We start from the raw sequence: 18,262 nt of genomic DNA, 5'->3' as shown, positions 1-18,262 counted from the left end.
GGCTTTGAGTGCCCTGCTTCATCCATTGAACTTGCACTGTTCATCTATTTTACATATGGTAATATACATGTTTCAATGCTATTGTCTCAAATCATCCCACCCTCACCTTCTCCCACATAGTCCAAAAGTCTGTTCTTACATGTGTCTCTTTTGCTGTCTTGCATATAGGGTCGTCATTACCATCTTTCTAAATTCCATATATATGTGTTAATATACTGTATTTGTGTTTCTCTTTTTGACTTACTTCACTCTGTATAATAGGCTCCAGTTTCATCCACCTCATTGAATTGACTCAAATGTGTTCTTTTTTATAGCTAAGTAATATTCCATTTACCTTTATTCTTGACTGTGACTAGAGAGAGTCTGTTTTCCAAAAGTGCACTTTAACCTAAATGGTCTAGAAGGCATGTTTTTTAAGTCCTGTAAGTTCTATATGACACTGGACAATTTAGCTGCTAAGTCACTTCAGTCATGTCCAACTCTGTGCGACCACATAGACGGCAGTCCACCAGGCTCCCCTGTCCCTGGGATTCTCCAGGCAAGAGTACTGGAGTGGGGTGCCATTGCCTTCTCCGTCAAGCTGCAAATAACTTTTAATGAAACAAAGGACTGAATTTTGAAAATTCATCTTTTGGGTGTAATATTGATTTCCATATTGTCTCAATGTAACATACGTTTGTTTTGTAAATCACTTTTGAAAGATTTCTTTGCAATAACACATAACATTTGCAACAGTGAAATTATATCAACCATAATGATGATTAAATTGAGGGGGTGTGGGTGCTTACTGTTTGTTTTTTTTTTTTAATAATTTGGCCATGCCATTTAGCATGCGAAATCTTAGTTCTGTGACCAGGGATTGGAGGCACAGAATCTTAACCACTGGACCACCAGGGAAGTCCCAGATGGTGTGTTTTTTATAATTAATTCCGTACAGAACTAGTGTTGACTGAGAACACTTCATGGCTGCCATGTATTCTCCAAACAATACATTGTTGCTCAGAAAGAAAGCAATCGATAAAACAAAATATGGAAGAAATAGGAGAAGATGCAAAAATATTAATATCAAGAAACACCTTTTTATCCCCAAAGACCATTAAGTATATGTGCCCTGGCAGGTGTGGGGAGGTTGATTTGAACCCTTGTTTTATATGTTATATTTAAGGATATTCCCTCTAGAGAATATTTTATTTGTAATTACTGTTTATTTCCACATATTGGTGGTGGGCACCAAACACAGATTTACAAAGATGGAAACATACCTGTTGTTTATAGTCTTCCGAAAATGTAACTTGGGTTGGGGTAGGGGACCTAGGGTTGATTCCTAGAAATAGAATGATAATTAAAAAAAAGAAAAGAAAAACAGAAATGTTTCTTCCCAGTCTGAAATTCGGAAAATTTCCCTCCCCAACTTTTCCTTTTTCCAACTTGCTCCCAGCTTTCTTTTATTATGGGATTTCTGCTTCTCAGTCATGCCTGCTGGTTGTCATGCCTGCTAGCCAATTGAAGTGTTTGTGTGTATATGTGTGTGTTTGTGTGTATATGTGTGTGTTTGTGTGTGTGTTAGTCACTCATTCATATCTGAGTCTTTGTGCCCCCGTGGACTGTAGCCCACCAGACTCCTCCGTCCATAGAATTCTCCAGGGAAGAATACTGGATTGCCGTTCCCTTCTCCAGGGTATCTTCCCCAGGGATCAAACCTGGGTCTCCTGCATTGCAAACGGATTGTTTGAGCAATCAGGGAAGCCCAAAATTGAAGTATAGTTTATTTATAATACTGTATTAGTTTCAGGTATATAACATAGTGATTCAATATTTTTGTATAGATTATACCCCATTTAAAATGATCACAAAGTAATGGGTATATCTCCCTCTGCTATATAATATGTCTTTGTTGCTTATTTATTTTATACATACTTGTCTGTACCTCTTAATTCTATACCCCTATCTTGCCCCTCCCCCTTCTTCTCCCCACTGGTAGCCACTAGTTTGTTCTCTATATCTGTGAGTCTGTTTCTGTTTTGTTATATATCTATTTGTTTTATTTCTTAGAGTCCACATGTAAGTAATATCATACTTACTTGTATTTGTCTTTGTCTGACTTATTTCACTAAGCATAATACTCTCTAGTCCATATTGTTGCAAATGTCAGAATTACATTCTTTTTTATGGCTGAGTAGTATTCCATTCTGTGTATATCTATGTCTGTCTCTATATCTCACATCTTCTTTATCCATTTATCTGTTGATGGACACAGATTGCTTCTGCATCTTGGCTCTTGTAAATACTACTGCTATGAACATTGGGATGAATGTATCTTTTCAAATTAATATTTTTGTTTTCTTCAGATATATACCCAGGAGTGGAATTGCTGGATCATATCGCAGTCCTATGTTTAGTATTTTGAGGAAACTCCATATTGTTTTCCATAAAGTGAAAGTGAAGTCACTCAGTGATGTCCGCCTCTTTGCGACCCTGTGGTCTGTAGCCTGCCAGCCTTCTCCTCTGTCCATGGGATTTTCCAGGGAAGAATACTGGAGTGAGCTGCCATTTTCTTCTCCAGGGGATATGCCCAACACAGGGATCGAACTCAGGTCTCCCACACTGCAGGCAGATTCTTTACCCTCTGAGCCACCAGGGAATCCCTGTTTTCCATAGTGACTATACAAATGCCACCAACAATGTACAAGGGTTTCCTGTACTCCACATCCTCTCCAACATTTATCTGTAGACTTTCTGATGATAGCCATTCTGACAGGTGTGAGGTGTTACTTCATTGTGGTTTTGATTGCATTGCTCTGATGATCAGCAATGTTAAACATCTTTTCATGTGCCTGTTGGCCATCTGTATTTATTCTTTGGAAAAAATGTCTATTCAAGTCTTTTGCTGAGGAATACTAATCCCTAGTCCATCTTATCATTTGTAAATATTTTCTCCTATTATGTGGGTTATCTTTTCATTTTTTTTAACTTTTTATTTTATATCAAAGTATAGCTGATTAACAATGTTGTATTAGTTTCAGGAGTACAGCAAAGTGCTTTAGTTACACACACACACACACATATATATATATATGTCTCTATTCTTTTATAAAATAATTTGTCTTTTCGTTTTTTAATTGAGTTGCCCTAAGCTTCAATATTTCAATATAAGTCAGAAAGACAAGTTAAAATAAGAATAAATTGGCAACCACTAGGGGGAGTCTTAATGTGTTACCTTAACAGGAGCTGCACATTTGGAATGCATCTCTGCTCAGTAGTAAAGAATTGCCTGCCAAAGCAGGAGACGCAGGAGACCTGGATTCGAACCCTGGATCAGGAAGATCCCCTAGAGGAGGTCATACTAATCCTCTCCAGTATTCTTGCCTGGAGAATCCCATGGACAGAGGAGACTGGTGGGCTATAGTCCATGGGGTCGCAAAGAATAGAACATGATTGAAGCGACTGAGCACTCATAAACATGTGTGCACACATACATGTTAAGCACACATAAACAGCCATATCAAAGGATAGTATTTAGATACTGAGGAATTGAAAGGTTATTAGCATACTGAAGTCAGATCCATACTGATGCATTGTTTTCCTTCACTTGTTTACCTCAACTCTTTCTCTCAGAAAATTTTCACCCGAAGGCATCAGAGAATCTGCTTACTTATGCAAGTTCCTCCGGAGCCAGTAAAGTGAGTTCTCCCATCAGGTGTCTCAAACCCAGGATTACAGACACATAAGTAGCTTCCCCGGGTGTTCTTACACTTGGCTGTCGGTGAGCACAGTGCGGGGTCCAGGCATTCATTCTTATCTGTGGCAGGAAAAGGATGAAAAGTGAATCAGTCAGTGACATGGGGTCACTCAGGGCTCCATGAGTTCACCTTTTCATGCCACGTCTGTGGCATGTCCGCCACACACAGGTCACAGTCTGTGCATTTCAAGGTACTCACCTTGGTGTCTTCAAGGCTGTCTCAATATAAAACTGAAAGTTTTGCCTCTGGAAAACCACTAAGCACCAACCCAACCGAGATGGTCAGCCAGTGTCAGAGCAGTGAACAGGATTACTTGTATTTACTTTCCATTTTTTAAATTAACTTTTATGGGAGAATAAAAAACATTTTTTTCTAATGTTGAAGCCCATCCATGAGGATGATGACAGGAAAGTAGATTCTTTACTGTCTGAGTCATCAGGGAAGCCCTAATACCATGTTAATGAAGGGTAACTACCAGCAAGGGAAACTAAAGAGTAGAATCATCAGATGAGATGGTTAGATAGCATCACTGACTCAGTGGACATGAATCTGAGCAAACTCTGGGAGACAGTTAAAGATAGGGAAACCTGGCATGCTGCAGTCCATGGGGTTGCAAAAAGTTGGATACAACTAAGCGACTGAACAACAACAATAAATACCACAATAAAAATTTTTTTAATTAAAAATAAAAAATAGTTTAAAACATATTTGGGCTTCCCTGGTGGCTCAGACTATAATGAATCTGCCTGCAATGTGAGAGACCAGGGTTTGATCTTTGGGTCGGGAATATCCCTGGAGAAGGAAATGGTAACCCACTGCAGTATTCTTGCCTGGAGAATCCCATGGACAGAGCAGCCTGGCGGGCTACGGTCCATGGGATCGCAAAGAACTGAACCAGCTGAAGCGACTGACGCACACGCACACATGTTATGCACATGTATAAACAGCTGTATCAAGTGACAGTGTTTAGATACTGAGGAATTGAAAGGTTATTAGCATACTGAAGTCAGATCTGTACTGATGCATTGTTTGTTTTCCTCAACTCTTTCTCTGAGGAAATTTTCACCGGAAGGCGTCAGAGAATCTGCTTACCTATGCAAGTTCCTCTGGAGCCAGTAAAGTGAGCTCTCCCAGCAGGTGTCTCAAACCCAGGATTGCAGACACATAAGTAGCTTCCCCAGGTGTTAGTACACGTGGCTGTCAGTGGGCACGCTGTGCTGTTCAGGCATTCATTCTTATCTGTGGCAGGAAAAGGATGAAAAGTGAATCAGTCAGTGACAGGGCTCCATGGGGTCACTCAGGGCTCCATGAGTTCACCTTTTCATGCCACGTCTGTGGCATGTCCGCCACACACAGGTCACAGTCTGTGCATTTCAAGGCACTCACCTTGGTTTGCTCAAGCCTGTCTCAATATAAAGCTGAAAGTTTTGCCTCTAGAAAACCACTAAGTGCCAACCCAACCGAGATGGTCAGCCAGTGCCAGAGCAGTGAACAGGATTACTCATATTTATTTTCCTTTCTTTAAATCAATTTTTATTGGAGTATATAAAACATTTTTTTCCCTAGTGTTGGAGCCCATCCATGAGGATGATGACAGGAAGGTATATTCTTTACTGTCTGAGTCACCAGGGAAGCCCTAATACCATGCTAATGAAGGGTAACTACAAGCAAGGAAAATAAGAGTAGACTAATCAGTCAGATGACATGGTAAGATAGCTTCACTGACTCAGTGGACATGAATCTGAGCAAACTCTGGGAGACAGTTAAAGACAGGGAAGCCTGGCATGCTGCAGTCCATGGGGTTGCAAGAGTTGGATACAACTAAGTGACTGAACAACAGCAATAAATACTTGAGTAAAATTTTTTTAATTAAAAATTAAAAAACTAATTTAAAACATATTTGGGCTTCCCTGGTGGCTCAGACTGTAATGAATCTGCCTGCAATGTGGGAGACCAGGGTTTGATCTTTGGGTCGGGAATATCCCTTGGAGAAGGAAATGGTAACCCACTGCAGTATTCTTGCCTGGAGAATCCCATGGACAGAGCAGCCTGGCGGGCTACGGTCCATGGGATCGCAAAGAACTGAACCAGCTGAAGCGACTGACGCACACGCACACATGTTATGCACAATAAACAGCTGTATCAAGTGACAGTGTTTAGATACTGAGGAATTGAAAGGTTATAGCATATTGAAGTAAGACCTGTACTGATGCATTGTTTGTTTTCCTCAACTCTTTCTCTGAGGAAATTTTCACCGGAAGGCGTCAGAGAATCTGCTTACCTATGCAAGTTCCTCTGGAGCCAGTAAAGTGAGCTCTCCCAGCAGGTGTCTCAAACCCAGGATTGCAGACACATAAGTAGCTTCCCTGGGTGTTATTACACGTGGCTGTCAGTGGGCACGCTGTGCTGTTCAGGCATTCATTCTTATCTGTGGCAGGAAAAGGATGAAAAGTGAATCAGTCAGTGACAGGGCTCCATGGGGTCACTCAGGGCTCCATGAGTTCACCTTTTCATGCCACGTCTGTGGCATGTCCGCCACACACAGGTCACAGTCTGTGCATTTCAAGGCACTCACCTTGGTTTGCTCAAGCCTGTCTCAATATAAAGCTGAAAGTTTTGCCTCTAGAAAACCACTAAGTGCCAACCCAACCGAGATGGTCAGCCAGTGCCAGAGCAGTGAACAGGATTACTCATATTTATTTTCCTTTCTTTAAATCAATTTTTATTGGAGTATATAAAACATTTTTTTCCCTAGTGTTGGAGCCCATCCATGAGGATGATGACAGGAAGGTATATTCTTTACTGTCTGAGTCACCAGGGAAGCCCTAATACCATGCTAATGAAGGGTAACTACAAGCAAGGAAAATAAGAGTAGACTAATCAGTCAGATGACATGGTAAGATAGCTTCACTGACTCAGTGGACATGAATCTGAGCAAACTCTGGGAGACAGTTAAAGACAGGGAAGCCTGGCATGCTGCAGTCCATGGGGTTGCAAGAGTTGGATACAACTAAGTGACTGAACAACAGCAATAAATACTTGAGTAAAATTTTTTTAATTAAAAATTAAAAAACTAATTTAAAACATATTTGGGCTTCCCTGGTGGCTCAGACTGTAATGAATCTGCCTGCAATGTGGGAGACCAGGGTTTGATCTTTGGGTCGGGAATATCCCTTGGAGAAGGAAATGGTAACCCACTGCAGTATTCTTGCCTGGAGAATCCCATGGACAGAGCAGCCTGGCGGGCTACGGTCCATGGGATCGCAAAGAACTGAACCAGCTGAAGCGACTGACGCACACGCACACATGTTATGCACAATAAACAGCTGTATCAAGTGACAGTGTTTAGATACTGAGGAATTGAAAGGTTATAGCATATTGAAGTAAGACCTGTACTGATGCATTGTTTGTTTTCCTCAACTCTTTCTCTGAGGAAATTTTCACCGGAAGGCGTCAGAGAATCTGCTTACCTATGCAAGTTCCTCTGGAGCCAGTAAAGTGAGCTCTCCCAGCAGGTGTCTCAAACCCAGGATTGCAGACACATAAGTAGCTTCCCCAGGTGTTAGTACACGTGGCTGTCAGTGGGCACGCTGTGCTGTTCAGGCATTCATTCTTATCTGTGGCAGGAAAAGGATGAAAAGTGAATCAGTCAGTGACAGGGCTCCATGGGGTCACTCAGGGCTCCATGAGTTCACCTTTTCATGCCACGTCTGTGGCATGTCCGCCACACACAGGTCACAGTCTGTGCATTTCAAGGCACTCACCTTGGTTTGCTCAAGCCTGTCTCAATATAAAGCTGAAAGTTTTGCCTCTAGAAAACCACTAAGTGCCAACCCAACCGAGATGGTCAGCCAGTGCCAGAGCAGTGAACAGGATTACTCATATTTATTTTCCTTTCTTTAAATCAATTTTTATTGGAGTATATAAAACATTTTTTTCCCTAGTGTTGGAGCCCATCCATGAGGATGATGACAGGAAGGTATATTCTTTACTGTCTGAGTCACCAGGGAAGCCCTAATACCATGTTAATGAAGGGTAACTACAAGCAAGGAAAATAAGAGTAGAATAATCAGTTAGATGACATGGTTAGATAGCTTCACTGACTCAATGGACATGAATCTGAGCAAACTCTGGGAGATAGTTAAAGACAGGAAAGCCTGGCATGCTGCAGTCCATGGGGTTGCAAAGAGTTGGACACAACTTAGCGACTGAAAAACAACAATAAATACATCAGACATTTTTTTTTACATGAAAAAATAGTTGAATACATATTACTTAAAAAAAATAGTTTAATATGGGCTTCCCTGGTGACTCAGACTATAGTGAATCTGCCTGCAATGTAGAAGACCCAGGCTCAATCTCTGTGTCAGGAATATGCCTTGGAGAAGGAAATGTCAACCCATTCTAGTATTCTTGCCTGGGAAGTCCCATGGATAGAGGAGCTTGGTGGGCTAGGCGTTTCAGAGTTGGACATGAATGAACGACTAATACTAACTAACATACATATTTATTTATTGTTTAAAAAACAGTAGAAGAAACAGAGAGTGGTGAGTAGATTTTTTTTTAAATTTTATTTTATTTTTAAACTTTACAATATTGTATTAGTTTTGCCAAATATTGAAATGAATCTGCCACAGGTATACCCACGTTCCCCATCCTGAACCCTCCTCCCTCCTCCCTCCCCTACCCTCCCTCTGGGTCGTCCCAGTGCACCAGCCCCAAGCATCCAGTACCGTGCATCGAACCTGGACTGGCATCTCGTTTCATACATGATATTTTACATGTTTCAATGCCATTCTCCCAAATCTTCCCACCCTCTCCCTCTCCCACAGAGTCCATAAGACTGCTCTATACATCAGTGTCTCTTTTGCTGTCTCGTACACAGGGTTATTGTTACCATCTTTCTAAATTCCATATATATGCGTTAGTATACTGTATTGGTGTTTTTCCTTCTGGCTTACTTCACTCTGTATAAAAGGCTCCAGTTTCATCCACCTCATTAGAACTGATTCAAATGTATTCTTTTTAATGGCTGAGTAATACTCCATTGTGTATACGTACCACAGCTTTCTTATCCATTCATCTGCTGATGGACATCTAGGTTGCTTCCATGTCCTGGCTATTATAAACAGTGCTGTGATGAACATTGGGGTACACGTGTCTCTTTCCCTTCTGGTTTCCTCAGTGTGTATGCCCAGCAGTGGGATTGCTGGGTCGTATGGCAGTTCTATTTCCAGTTTTTTAAGGAATCTCCACACTGTTCTCCATAGTGGCTGTACTAGTTTGCATTCCCACCAACAGTGTAAGAGAGTTCCCTTTTCTCCACACCCTCTCCAGCATTTATTGCTTGTAGACTTATGGATTGCAGCCATTCTGACTGGCATGAAATGGTACCTCATAGTGGTTTTGATTTGCATTTCTCTGATAATGAGTGATGTTGAGCATCTTTTCATGTGTTTGTTAGCCATCTGTATGTCTTCTTTGGAGAAATGTCTATTTAGTTCTTTGGCCCATTTTTTGATTGGGTCATTTATTTTTCTGGAGTTGAGCTGTAGGAGTTGGTTGTATATTTTTGAGATTAGTTGTTTGTCCGTTGCTTCATTTGCTATTATTTTCTCCCATTCTGAAGCCTGCCTTTTCACCTTGCTAATAGTTTCCTTAGTTGTGCAGAAGCTTTTAAGTTTAATTAGGTCCCATTTTTAAAGTATGAGTTTAGAAAATATGTCTCAGAGGAAGTGACAAAGTGTAAGAGAATATGGAAACACCATACAAGAAATCCCCAAAGGAAACAGTGGGGTAAGATTTAGAAAACAGAATGGAATTCACTGGGCTTTCCCAGGTGGTGCTAGTGGTAAAGAATCCACCTGCCAAGGCAGGAGACACAAGAGATGTGGGTTTGATCCCCAGGTCAGGAAAATGGTAATCCACTTCAGTAGTCTTGCCTGGAAAGTTTCATGGACAAGAGGAGCCTGGCGGGCTATAGTCTCTGGGGTCAGGCTGTGACTGAGTGACTGAGCATACACGGAACTCATCTGTGTAGAAAACAACGGAAGAACTAAGACGACTTTACGACGAGCTCACGTTTTCTGTGTCTTGGGCACAGTTGGTATTCTTATGTTCAGAGTCTACAAGCAATACACTCTGAAGAGGGTGTGGAGAGAAGGGAATGCTCCTACATTGTTGGTAGGAATGTAAATTGATACAGCCACTATGGAGAACAGTGTGGAGTGCTTAAAAAAATAAGAATAGAGTTATCATGTGATTCCATAATCCTACTCCTGAGAAAATTTCTACCTAAAAAATAAATATATAAACAACTTTTTAAAATGAGTTGATTTCTCCATTTGAAAAAATCAGAAACAACATTTGAAAAACCACTAATGTGTTTTAGAAGTTAAGTTCTTATAAAACACTTTCTAAAAACTACTTTCTAAACCAAAGCAATAACGTGTTAGAACATATAATGAAAACAAATTCCCATGCACAAATCTTTATAACCTTTTCATTAATTTTTTGCTATAAACACAAATGTAAGTGCTTACAGTTTTTTGAAACCCCAAAATAGTAGTAATAAAATTTTGTGTGAACTCTATTTTTTTTTTTAGTATATTAGGAAACTTGCTCCTTGGAAGGAAAGCTATGACAAATCTAGACAGCATATTAAAAAGCAGAGACATCATTTTGCCAATGCCAACAAAGGTCTGTATAGTCAAAGCTGTGGTTTTTCCAGTAGTCGTATGCGGATGTGAGAGTTGGACCATGAAGAAGGCCATGCACCAAAGAATTGATGCCTTCAAATTGTGACGCTGGAGAAGACTCTTGAGAGTCCCTTGGACAGCAAGGAGATCAAATCAATCAATTCTAAAGGAGATCAGTCCTGGATATTCATTGGAAGGACTGATGCTAAAGCTGAAGCTCCAATACTTTGGCCACCTGAAGTGAAGAGCTATCTCATTGAGAAAGACCCTGATGCTGGGAAAGGTTGAAGGCAAAGGAAGAAGAGGGTAGCAGAGGAATAAGACAGTTAGATAGCATTACCAACTCAATGCACAAGAATTTGAGCAAACTCTGGGAGGTAGTGAAGGATAGGGAAGCCTGGCATGCTGCAGTCCATGGGGTTGCAAAGAGTATGACATGACTTAGCAACTGAACAACAACGTTTCCAAATGAGAAAAACTCATTAGGCTATACATATCTGCCAACCCCTTATTAATATGGACTTTAAAATATTCCAAATTGAGGACAGACGCCTTTTATACATCCCTGGTAACATTCCTTCTTACTTAGCACTTAGATCCAAAGACTATGCAGTCTAAACAAAAAGATCCTTGAGCTAAAGAATTTAAGGGCTCTTTAATGCTATTCAACAAAAAAAGATTGTTTTTCATGCCTAGCATGTAGGTCTCCACTATCAAAGCCATTGATTTGATCAGTTATTATCAAAATTTAGGTCCAATCTCTCAATAGGAGGGATGAGTAGACCTACTTTTTTTCTAGAATGTGCTTACTGGAATAACACTCACCTATGCACGTCACTCCAGGATCATTAAACTGTCTCTTCCCATTGCTTGATTCATATCCAGATTTACAGGTGCAGAAGTAGCTTCCCACAGTGTTCGTGCAGGTGGCTTTCGAAGGGCAGGCCCGGGTATCCATGCATTCATTCACATCTGTGACTAAGGATCCATCAAACGTCAAACGAGTGAGTTCAGTCCATGTCACTATCCTATCAGGCAGGTGTTCAGTCCACTACAGAGTGTTCCTTAGGTTCAGCACTTGGTTTACCATTCTCTTACCCACCAGTTAATGAAAGCACTCCAGGTCCTGGTTCCACAGAGCTTATATTTTAATGAGGGGGCAAGGGAATCCCATATGGAAAGGATTGCAAATAGATGTAAGAAGCCACATTGAGGGCAAAAGGAGAAGGTGACAGAGAAGGGGGTGACAGAGAATGAGATGGTTGGATGACATCACCAACTCAGTGGACATGCTGCTGCTGCTAAGTCACTTCAGTCGTATCCGACTCTGTGCGATCCCATAGACAGCAGCCCACCAGGCTCCCCTGTCCCTGGGATTCTCCAGGCAAGAGTACTGGAGTGGGTTGCCATTTCCTTCTCCACAATGGACATAAGTTTGAGCAAACTCCAGGAGATGGTGAAGGACAGGGAAGTCTGGTGTGCTGCAGTCCATGGGGCCACAAAGAGTCAGACATGACTTAATGACTGAATAACCACAGGAAGAAGGCCGAGGTGGGATGAATTGAGAAAGTAACATTGAAACATACATTACCATATGTAAAATTAGATAGCCAGTGAAAATTTTACTGTATGAAGCATGAAGCTCAAACCCAGTGCTCTGTAACAACCTAAAGGGGTGGGATGGGGTGGGAGGTGGGAGGGAGGTTCAAGAGGGAGGGGACATATGTACAGCCATGAGTGTGAGCAAGCTCCAGGAGTTGGTGATGAACAGGGAAGCTTGGCACGTTGCAGTCCATGGGGTCTCAAAGAATTGGACACTGAGCGACTGAACTGAACTGATAGCTGATTCATATTGATGTACGGCAGAAACCGACACAATACCATAAGGCAATTATCCTTCCAATTAAAAATAAACTTGAAAAAAAGAAGCCAGAAGCTAAGAGAGGGTCAGGAAGAGAAATTCTGTAGGATGACCAGGGCAAGTGTCATCAGGGCAAGCCGAGATGACTAAGTATGAGAAAATCTAGCAGAAGATGTTTTTTTTTTTTTTTTTCTTTTTTGGCCCTGCCACATGGCATGTGGGATCTTAGTTCCCCAACCAGAGATTGAACCTGGGTCTTTTGTGTTGAAAGTGTGGAGTCTTAACCACTGGACAGCCAGGGAAGTCTCTAGCAGAAGTTTTCTTGAGCAGTGGGACAGCCATGAGATGGAGACCATCTTGGTGTGGAATGGTGGACAAGAGTGAACAGGAAGACAGACTGATCATCCCTGAGTTCAAAATGTAATCTTAGGGGCTTCCCTGGTGGCTCAGTGGTAAAGAATCCACCTGCCAGTTCAGGAGACGTGGATTCGATTCCTGGTCCAGGAAGATCCCACACGTCTTGGAGCAACTGAGCCCATTTGCCACAACTACAGAGCCCATGCGCTGCAAGTACTGAAGCCTAAGTATCCTAGAATCCATGCTCGATGACAAGAGAGGACACCACAGTGAGAAGCTGCACCACAGCTAGAGAGTTGCCTCTACTCTCCAAAACTAGAGAAAAGCCTGTGCAACATCAAAGACCCAGGATAGCCAAAAAGAAAATTTTAAAAATATAATCTTAAAAGTTAATGTCCCAAGGCAATCTCCCAGTAAATATTCATGAAGATAATACTTCCTAACTATTTATTTTTATTGGCCAGGAGGCACAGCATGAGGGACCTTAGTTCCCAGAATAGGGATCAAACCCATGCCCCTTGCAGTGAAAACATAGAGTTATAACCATTGGACCACCAGGCAAGTCTCATGATTTTTAATTTCCCAGGCTAGATTGCATTTTCTTAATTTTTTGCTTTCATTTTATCATTTACAAGATGAAAATAATTCTACATATTTGGTCATCCTATGATCCAGTGATTCTTCTTAGAGAAATTCCTCAAGAAAAATGAGAGCATATGTCCACAGAAAGACTTTGTTCAATAGGCTTCACAGCAGCCCTCTTCATCATAGTCAACCATCAGAAAATCAGAAAATCAGGAGTCCATCAACAGGAAAATGGATCAATAAACTGTGGTATATTAACAAAATGGAATGCTGTCTGATTGACAAGAGATATTCAGGATGTATTAGGTGAAATAAAAAGATATTGTAAAATGCATAAACGGTGACTGCATTTGTAAATAATACATACATAGTCATATCTGCATTTATCAAATTTTGGTCTGTATCTATATCTATTTACCTACTTATGTATGTAAATGCATGTTTATATTTACGTACATACTATTTAACATACATAGGCTATTTGTACAAAGAACCCACAAAAATTATATGGAAATAATAAAAGATGATCACTCTTTTTACTGTGACTCATGTGTTTAAATATACACATATTTACTTAATTATATATATAATATATATTTTAAAATGTCTATAGTTATGTATGTATATATATTTAAATATACACCTATTTGTCTATATTTATATTAATATATACTTTTTAAATAACTATATAAATAAGTCAATAGGTACGACATTCTCAGTCACTCAGCCATGTCTAACTCTTTGCAACCCCATGGACTGTAGCCCACTAGGCTACCCTGCCCATGGGATTCTCCAGGCAAGAACACTGGAGTGGGGTGCCATTTCCTACTCCAGGGGGTCTTCCTGACCCAAGGGTCAAGCCTGTGTCTCCTGCACTGCAGGCAGATTCTTTACCACTGAGCCATCCGGGAAGCCCATAAATAGGTGTGTGTGTGTGTGTATATATATATATATATATATTTATATATGTATATGTATATGTATATGTATATATATATATGTAGGAGAATCCCATGGACAGAGGAGCCTGGCAGCTTACAATCTATAGGGTTTTGCAAAGAGTCAGACACAACTGAAGAGACTTAGCATGCACACATAATAAAAAGAATAGTTTTCTCTTTATTATTTCTATATAATTGTTCTTCTGACTTTTGTGGATTCTTTGTGTAAATAGCCTCAGTTACACAGTAAGAATGAGCCAATAAAGCTATTTCTTTTTAAGTGTCATAAATGTAGCATGGTAGGAAAAACTGTGAAGGCTAGAATTACTTGAAGAGTCACATGAGTTTGAGCAAATGCTTACCATTTCCATGTTTCTCTTTTTAACTCTGAATTTGGGGAAAGAGAAAGTTGTTCTGCTTATCCTCAAACTGCTTTGTAAAGAAACATCTACAGGGACTCTCCTAGCAGTCCAGTGGTTAAGATTCCACCTTCCAGTGCAGGGGCTATGGGTTTGATCCCTGGTCAGGGAACTAGGGTCCCACATGCCTCTGATTGCGGTCCAAAAAAAAAAAAAACCCAACATCTGTAGAAACACAGGCTACACAAACTATTCCAGATTCATTCTGCCCATCACCCACATACCTTGAAGTGATGTGTTAGGAATATTCAGAGAGAAAATTAAGCAGGAAAGTCCTGGGGGAGAAAACAAAAGGGGAGTTTAATTTTTTAAATACTTTCTGGTGGCCTGAATCTGTTGAGGCTGACTTTACTTTCCTCCCCCAAATAGCTCTTGAATACTTTCTCTAAACACATGGAGCACATTCAACACAATTTTGGCCCCCTAGAGACTGTTTGGTCCTTGAGAGCTAAAAGTCAGTTGATCATAATCAACAAACATTCACAGATTGATAAAAATATTTTTGAGATGTCAAGGATAAAAATGGATGAAACAGGGGAAAATTTAGAAAGCTGAATAATACTGACAAATAATTATTTACTTTAATGCCTTTTATAAGTCTATGAAAAAAAGCAAAGTGAAAGTGTTAGTTGCTCAGTCTTTGCGACCTCATGGACTATAGCCCACCAGGTTTTTCTGTCCATGGGATTTTCCAGGCAAGAATACTGAAAAGGATTGTCATTTCCTTCTCCAGGGGATTGTCATGACACAGGGATCAAACCTGGGCTGCCTGAATTGAATTGCAGGCAGATTCTTTACTGTCTGAGCCACCAAGGAAGCCCCTATATAGTTACATAGGTAGCAAAATGTGGCTTCGTCAATTGTTGAATTTAACATTCATTAGCACTTTATTTTATTTGAAAATAATGCAGAAGTTAGGTTTTCTCACTGGACAAGTGTTTCATAAAAGTCAAAAGAGTTGGGGAATTCCCTGGTCGTTCAGTGGTTAGGATTCTGTGTTTTCGTTACTGAGGGGCTGGATTGGATTCCTGGTCCGGGAAGTAAGATCCAGTGTGGCCAAAAGAGAAAGTCACAGGACTTGGACAATTGAACGAGTTTATCATGGGCAAGTAAATTAAAAAGTATAATTCTAGAAGTCCTCTTTGTATTTTTAGTAAAACAAAAACAAAAAACACATAGCATGGAATGAGGAGCAATTTCAATATGTTTTATAAAATACATGTTGGGGCTTCCAAAATCAGGAGCAGGAAGCAAACGTGATTTCTCTGAAACAAGAAAGATACTCATCAATTTTTAGTTCCCATCAAGGTACGTTCATACAGAAAGAGCAACATTGCAATTTTACAAGCAATCTGCACGCTCAGTAAATTTACAAGCAATTTGCATGCTCTGAGTCGTCAGCTCAGAGACTTAGAGGACCCAAGTATGGAAATTCTGGCTCACTAAGCAAATAGATCCGGAAGAATCAAACTCAGTTTCAGGAAGAACAATGAGCACGGGACAGCTTTCCATGCCAAAAACCTGGCCCTGACACGAAATAATCCATTCTTACATGAGATTCATGTTTTGCAAGGGCTTTCCAGCTGGCTCAGTAGTAAAGAATCTGCCTGCCAATGCAGGAGTTGCAGGAGACAAGGTGGCAAAGATCTCCTGGAGAAGAAAATGACAACTCGCTCCAAAATTCTTGCCTGGAAAATCCAGTGGACTGTAGCCTGCCAGGCTCCTCTGTCCATGGGGTTGCAAAGAGTAGGACACGACTGAGCACAGCACAACAACAACCACCCCTTGTATGACGGAGTATAAGAGATTGCAAGCTTTGAAGAGCCCCATTGCCTGATGAAATCATTTTGAAGTGCCCTATCTTAATTCCTCCAGGTATTTCCACAGGAGACATACCTCAGCCATGGTTTAAAAGAACAAACCAGGTGGATGCCCCCTGCCCAAGCCACAGTGTTGAAAACAAGACAGAGTATGAGAGTTGAAGTGTCCTTGCTATTTCTATTTAAAGAGAATAACATATATATTTTTAATTTTTTATTGTTTTTTTAAGTTATTTTTAATTGGAGGATAATTGCTTTATAATGTTGTGTTGGCTTCTACCATACAATAACGTGAGTCAGCCCTAAGTATACATATGTCACCTGTCTCTTGACTGCCCCCCACCCCAGTCTACCCCTCAAAGTTGTCACAGAGCACTGAGTTGCACTTTCTGTGTTATACAGCATCTCCCCACTAGCTATCTATTTTACACATGATAAAGTGTATGTTTCAATGCTATTTCTCAATTTGTCTCACCTACTTCTTGCCTCCCTGCCCCCCACCTTCCCCTGCGTCCACAAATCCATCTTCTGTGCCTGTGTCTATTCCTGCCCTGCAAATAGATTCATCAGTACCTTTTTTCTAGATTCCACATATATGCATTAATATACAATATCAGTTTTTGTTAAGAGAGAATAAAATATTTTAACGACTTACCACTCAAAGGCAAAAAGAGACTTCGAGCCATCATGACAAAATGAGAACAGAAATAGGAACTTATATGTCTTTATCTCTGGTATTTCTCAAGGAGAATTGGGGATTTTGTAACCGCTACTGTGGGACCATCTTCTAGTATTCTAATGAGAAACTAAAGAGAACAGCACTTTTTTTTTTTTTTAAATACAGAAACTGAGACAGTCAACTTAAGGCTGCAACTTACTCTGAAATGCATTTTAAAAAATAAGATGAATGTCACAAAACTCCTAGAGCTAATCAGTGAATTTAAGTTGCAGGATACAAAATCAATACACAGAAATCACTTGCATTTCTATATGCTAACAATGAAAAATTGGAAAGAGAAATTGAGGAATCAATCCCATTCACTATTGCAACAAAAAGAATTAAATATCTAGGAATAAATTTACCTAAGGAAACAAAAGAACTGTTACACAGAAAGTTATAAGACACTAATGAAAGAATCAAAGACGACACAAGCAGATGGAGAGATATTCCATTTTCCTAGGTAGGAATAATCAATATTGTGAAAATGACTATACTACCAAATGCAATCTACAGATTTTGTGTGATTCCTATCAAATTCCAAATGAATTTTTTTCACAGAACTAGAATAAAAAATTACACAATTCTTATGGAAACACAAAAGACCCCAAATAGCCAAAGCAGTCTTGAGAAAGAAGAATGGAGCTGGAGGAATCAACCTTCCTGACTTCAGATTATATTACTAAGCTACAGTCATCAAGATCATATGGTACTGGCACAGAAACAGAAATATAGACCAATGAAACAAGATAGAAATCCCAGAAATAAACCCATGCACCTATGGGTACCTCATTTTTGACAAAGGAGGCAAGAATATACAATGGTGTAAAGACAGCCTCTTCAATAAATGGTGCTGGGAAAACTGGACAGCTACATGTAAAAAAATGAAGTTAGAACACTTCCTAACACCATACACAAAGATAAACTCAAAATGGATTAAAGACCTAAATGTAAAACCAGAAGCTATAAAACTCTTAGAGGAAAACATAGGCAGAACACTCGATGACATGAATCAAAGCAAGATCCTCTATGACCCACCTTCTAGAGTAATGGAAATAGAAACAAAAGTAAACAAGTGGGACCTGATTAAACTTAAAACCTTTTGCACAGCAAAGGAAACTAT

The 18,262-nt window shown here is 40.1% G+C and overlaps 1 protein-coding gene across 3 annotated transcripts in view; it reads right to left on the bottom strand.

The window, feature by feature from the left end:
- LOC113895813 (adhesion G protein-coupled receptor E3-like) overlaps window positions 1–17,167 on the bottom strand; it is a 44,072-nt gene extending 26,905 nt beyond the window's left edge. The window contains exons 1-8 of one of the 3 annotated variants that reach the window (XM_027547484.1): window positions 17,077–17,158; window positions 14,826–14,876; window positions 11,264–11,416; window positions 7,211–7,357; window positions 6,022–6,168; window positions 4,833–4,979; window positions 3,653–3,799; window positions 1,263–1,324 (exon numbers count right to left, since the gene is read on the bottom strand). In XM_027547484.1, coding sequence (XP_027403285.1) covers window positions 1,263–1,324; window positions 3,653–3,799; window positions 4,833–4,979; window positions 6,022–6,168; window positions 7,211–7,357; window positions 11,264–11,416; window positions 14,826–14,876; window positions 17,077–17,110 — 888 coding nt within the window. In that variant the 5' untranslated portion in view covers window positions 17,111–17,158. Of the gene's footprint in view, window positions 1–1,262; window positions 1,325–3,652; window positions 3,800–4,832; window positions 4,980–6,021; window positions 6,169–7,210; window positions 7,358–11,263; window positions 11,417–14,825; window positions 14,877–17,076 lie in introns of all 3 variants that reach the window. The other 2 variants (XM_027547485.1, XM_027547487.1) reach the window with 2 other exon arrangements.
- Between the last annotated feature and the right edge of the window lie 1,095 nt (window positions 17,168–18,262).

The sequence above is a fragment of the Bos indicus x Bos taurus genome, chromosome 7, assembly GCF_003369695.1.
Source record: "Bos indicus x Bos taurus breed Angus x Brahman F1 hybrid chromosome 7, Bos_hybrid_MaternalHap_v2.0, whole genome shotgun sequence".
NCBI lineage: Eukaryota > Metazoa > Chordata > Mammalia > Artiodactyla > Bovidae > Bos > Bos indicus x Bos taurus.
Note: the sequence above shows the minus strand (reverse complement) of the source record. Positions and strands in the feature narration are given on the sequence as shown.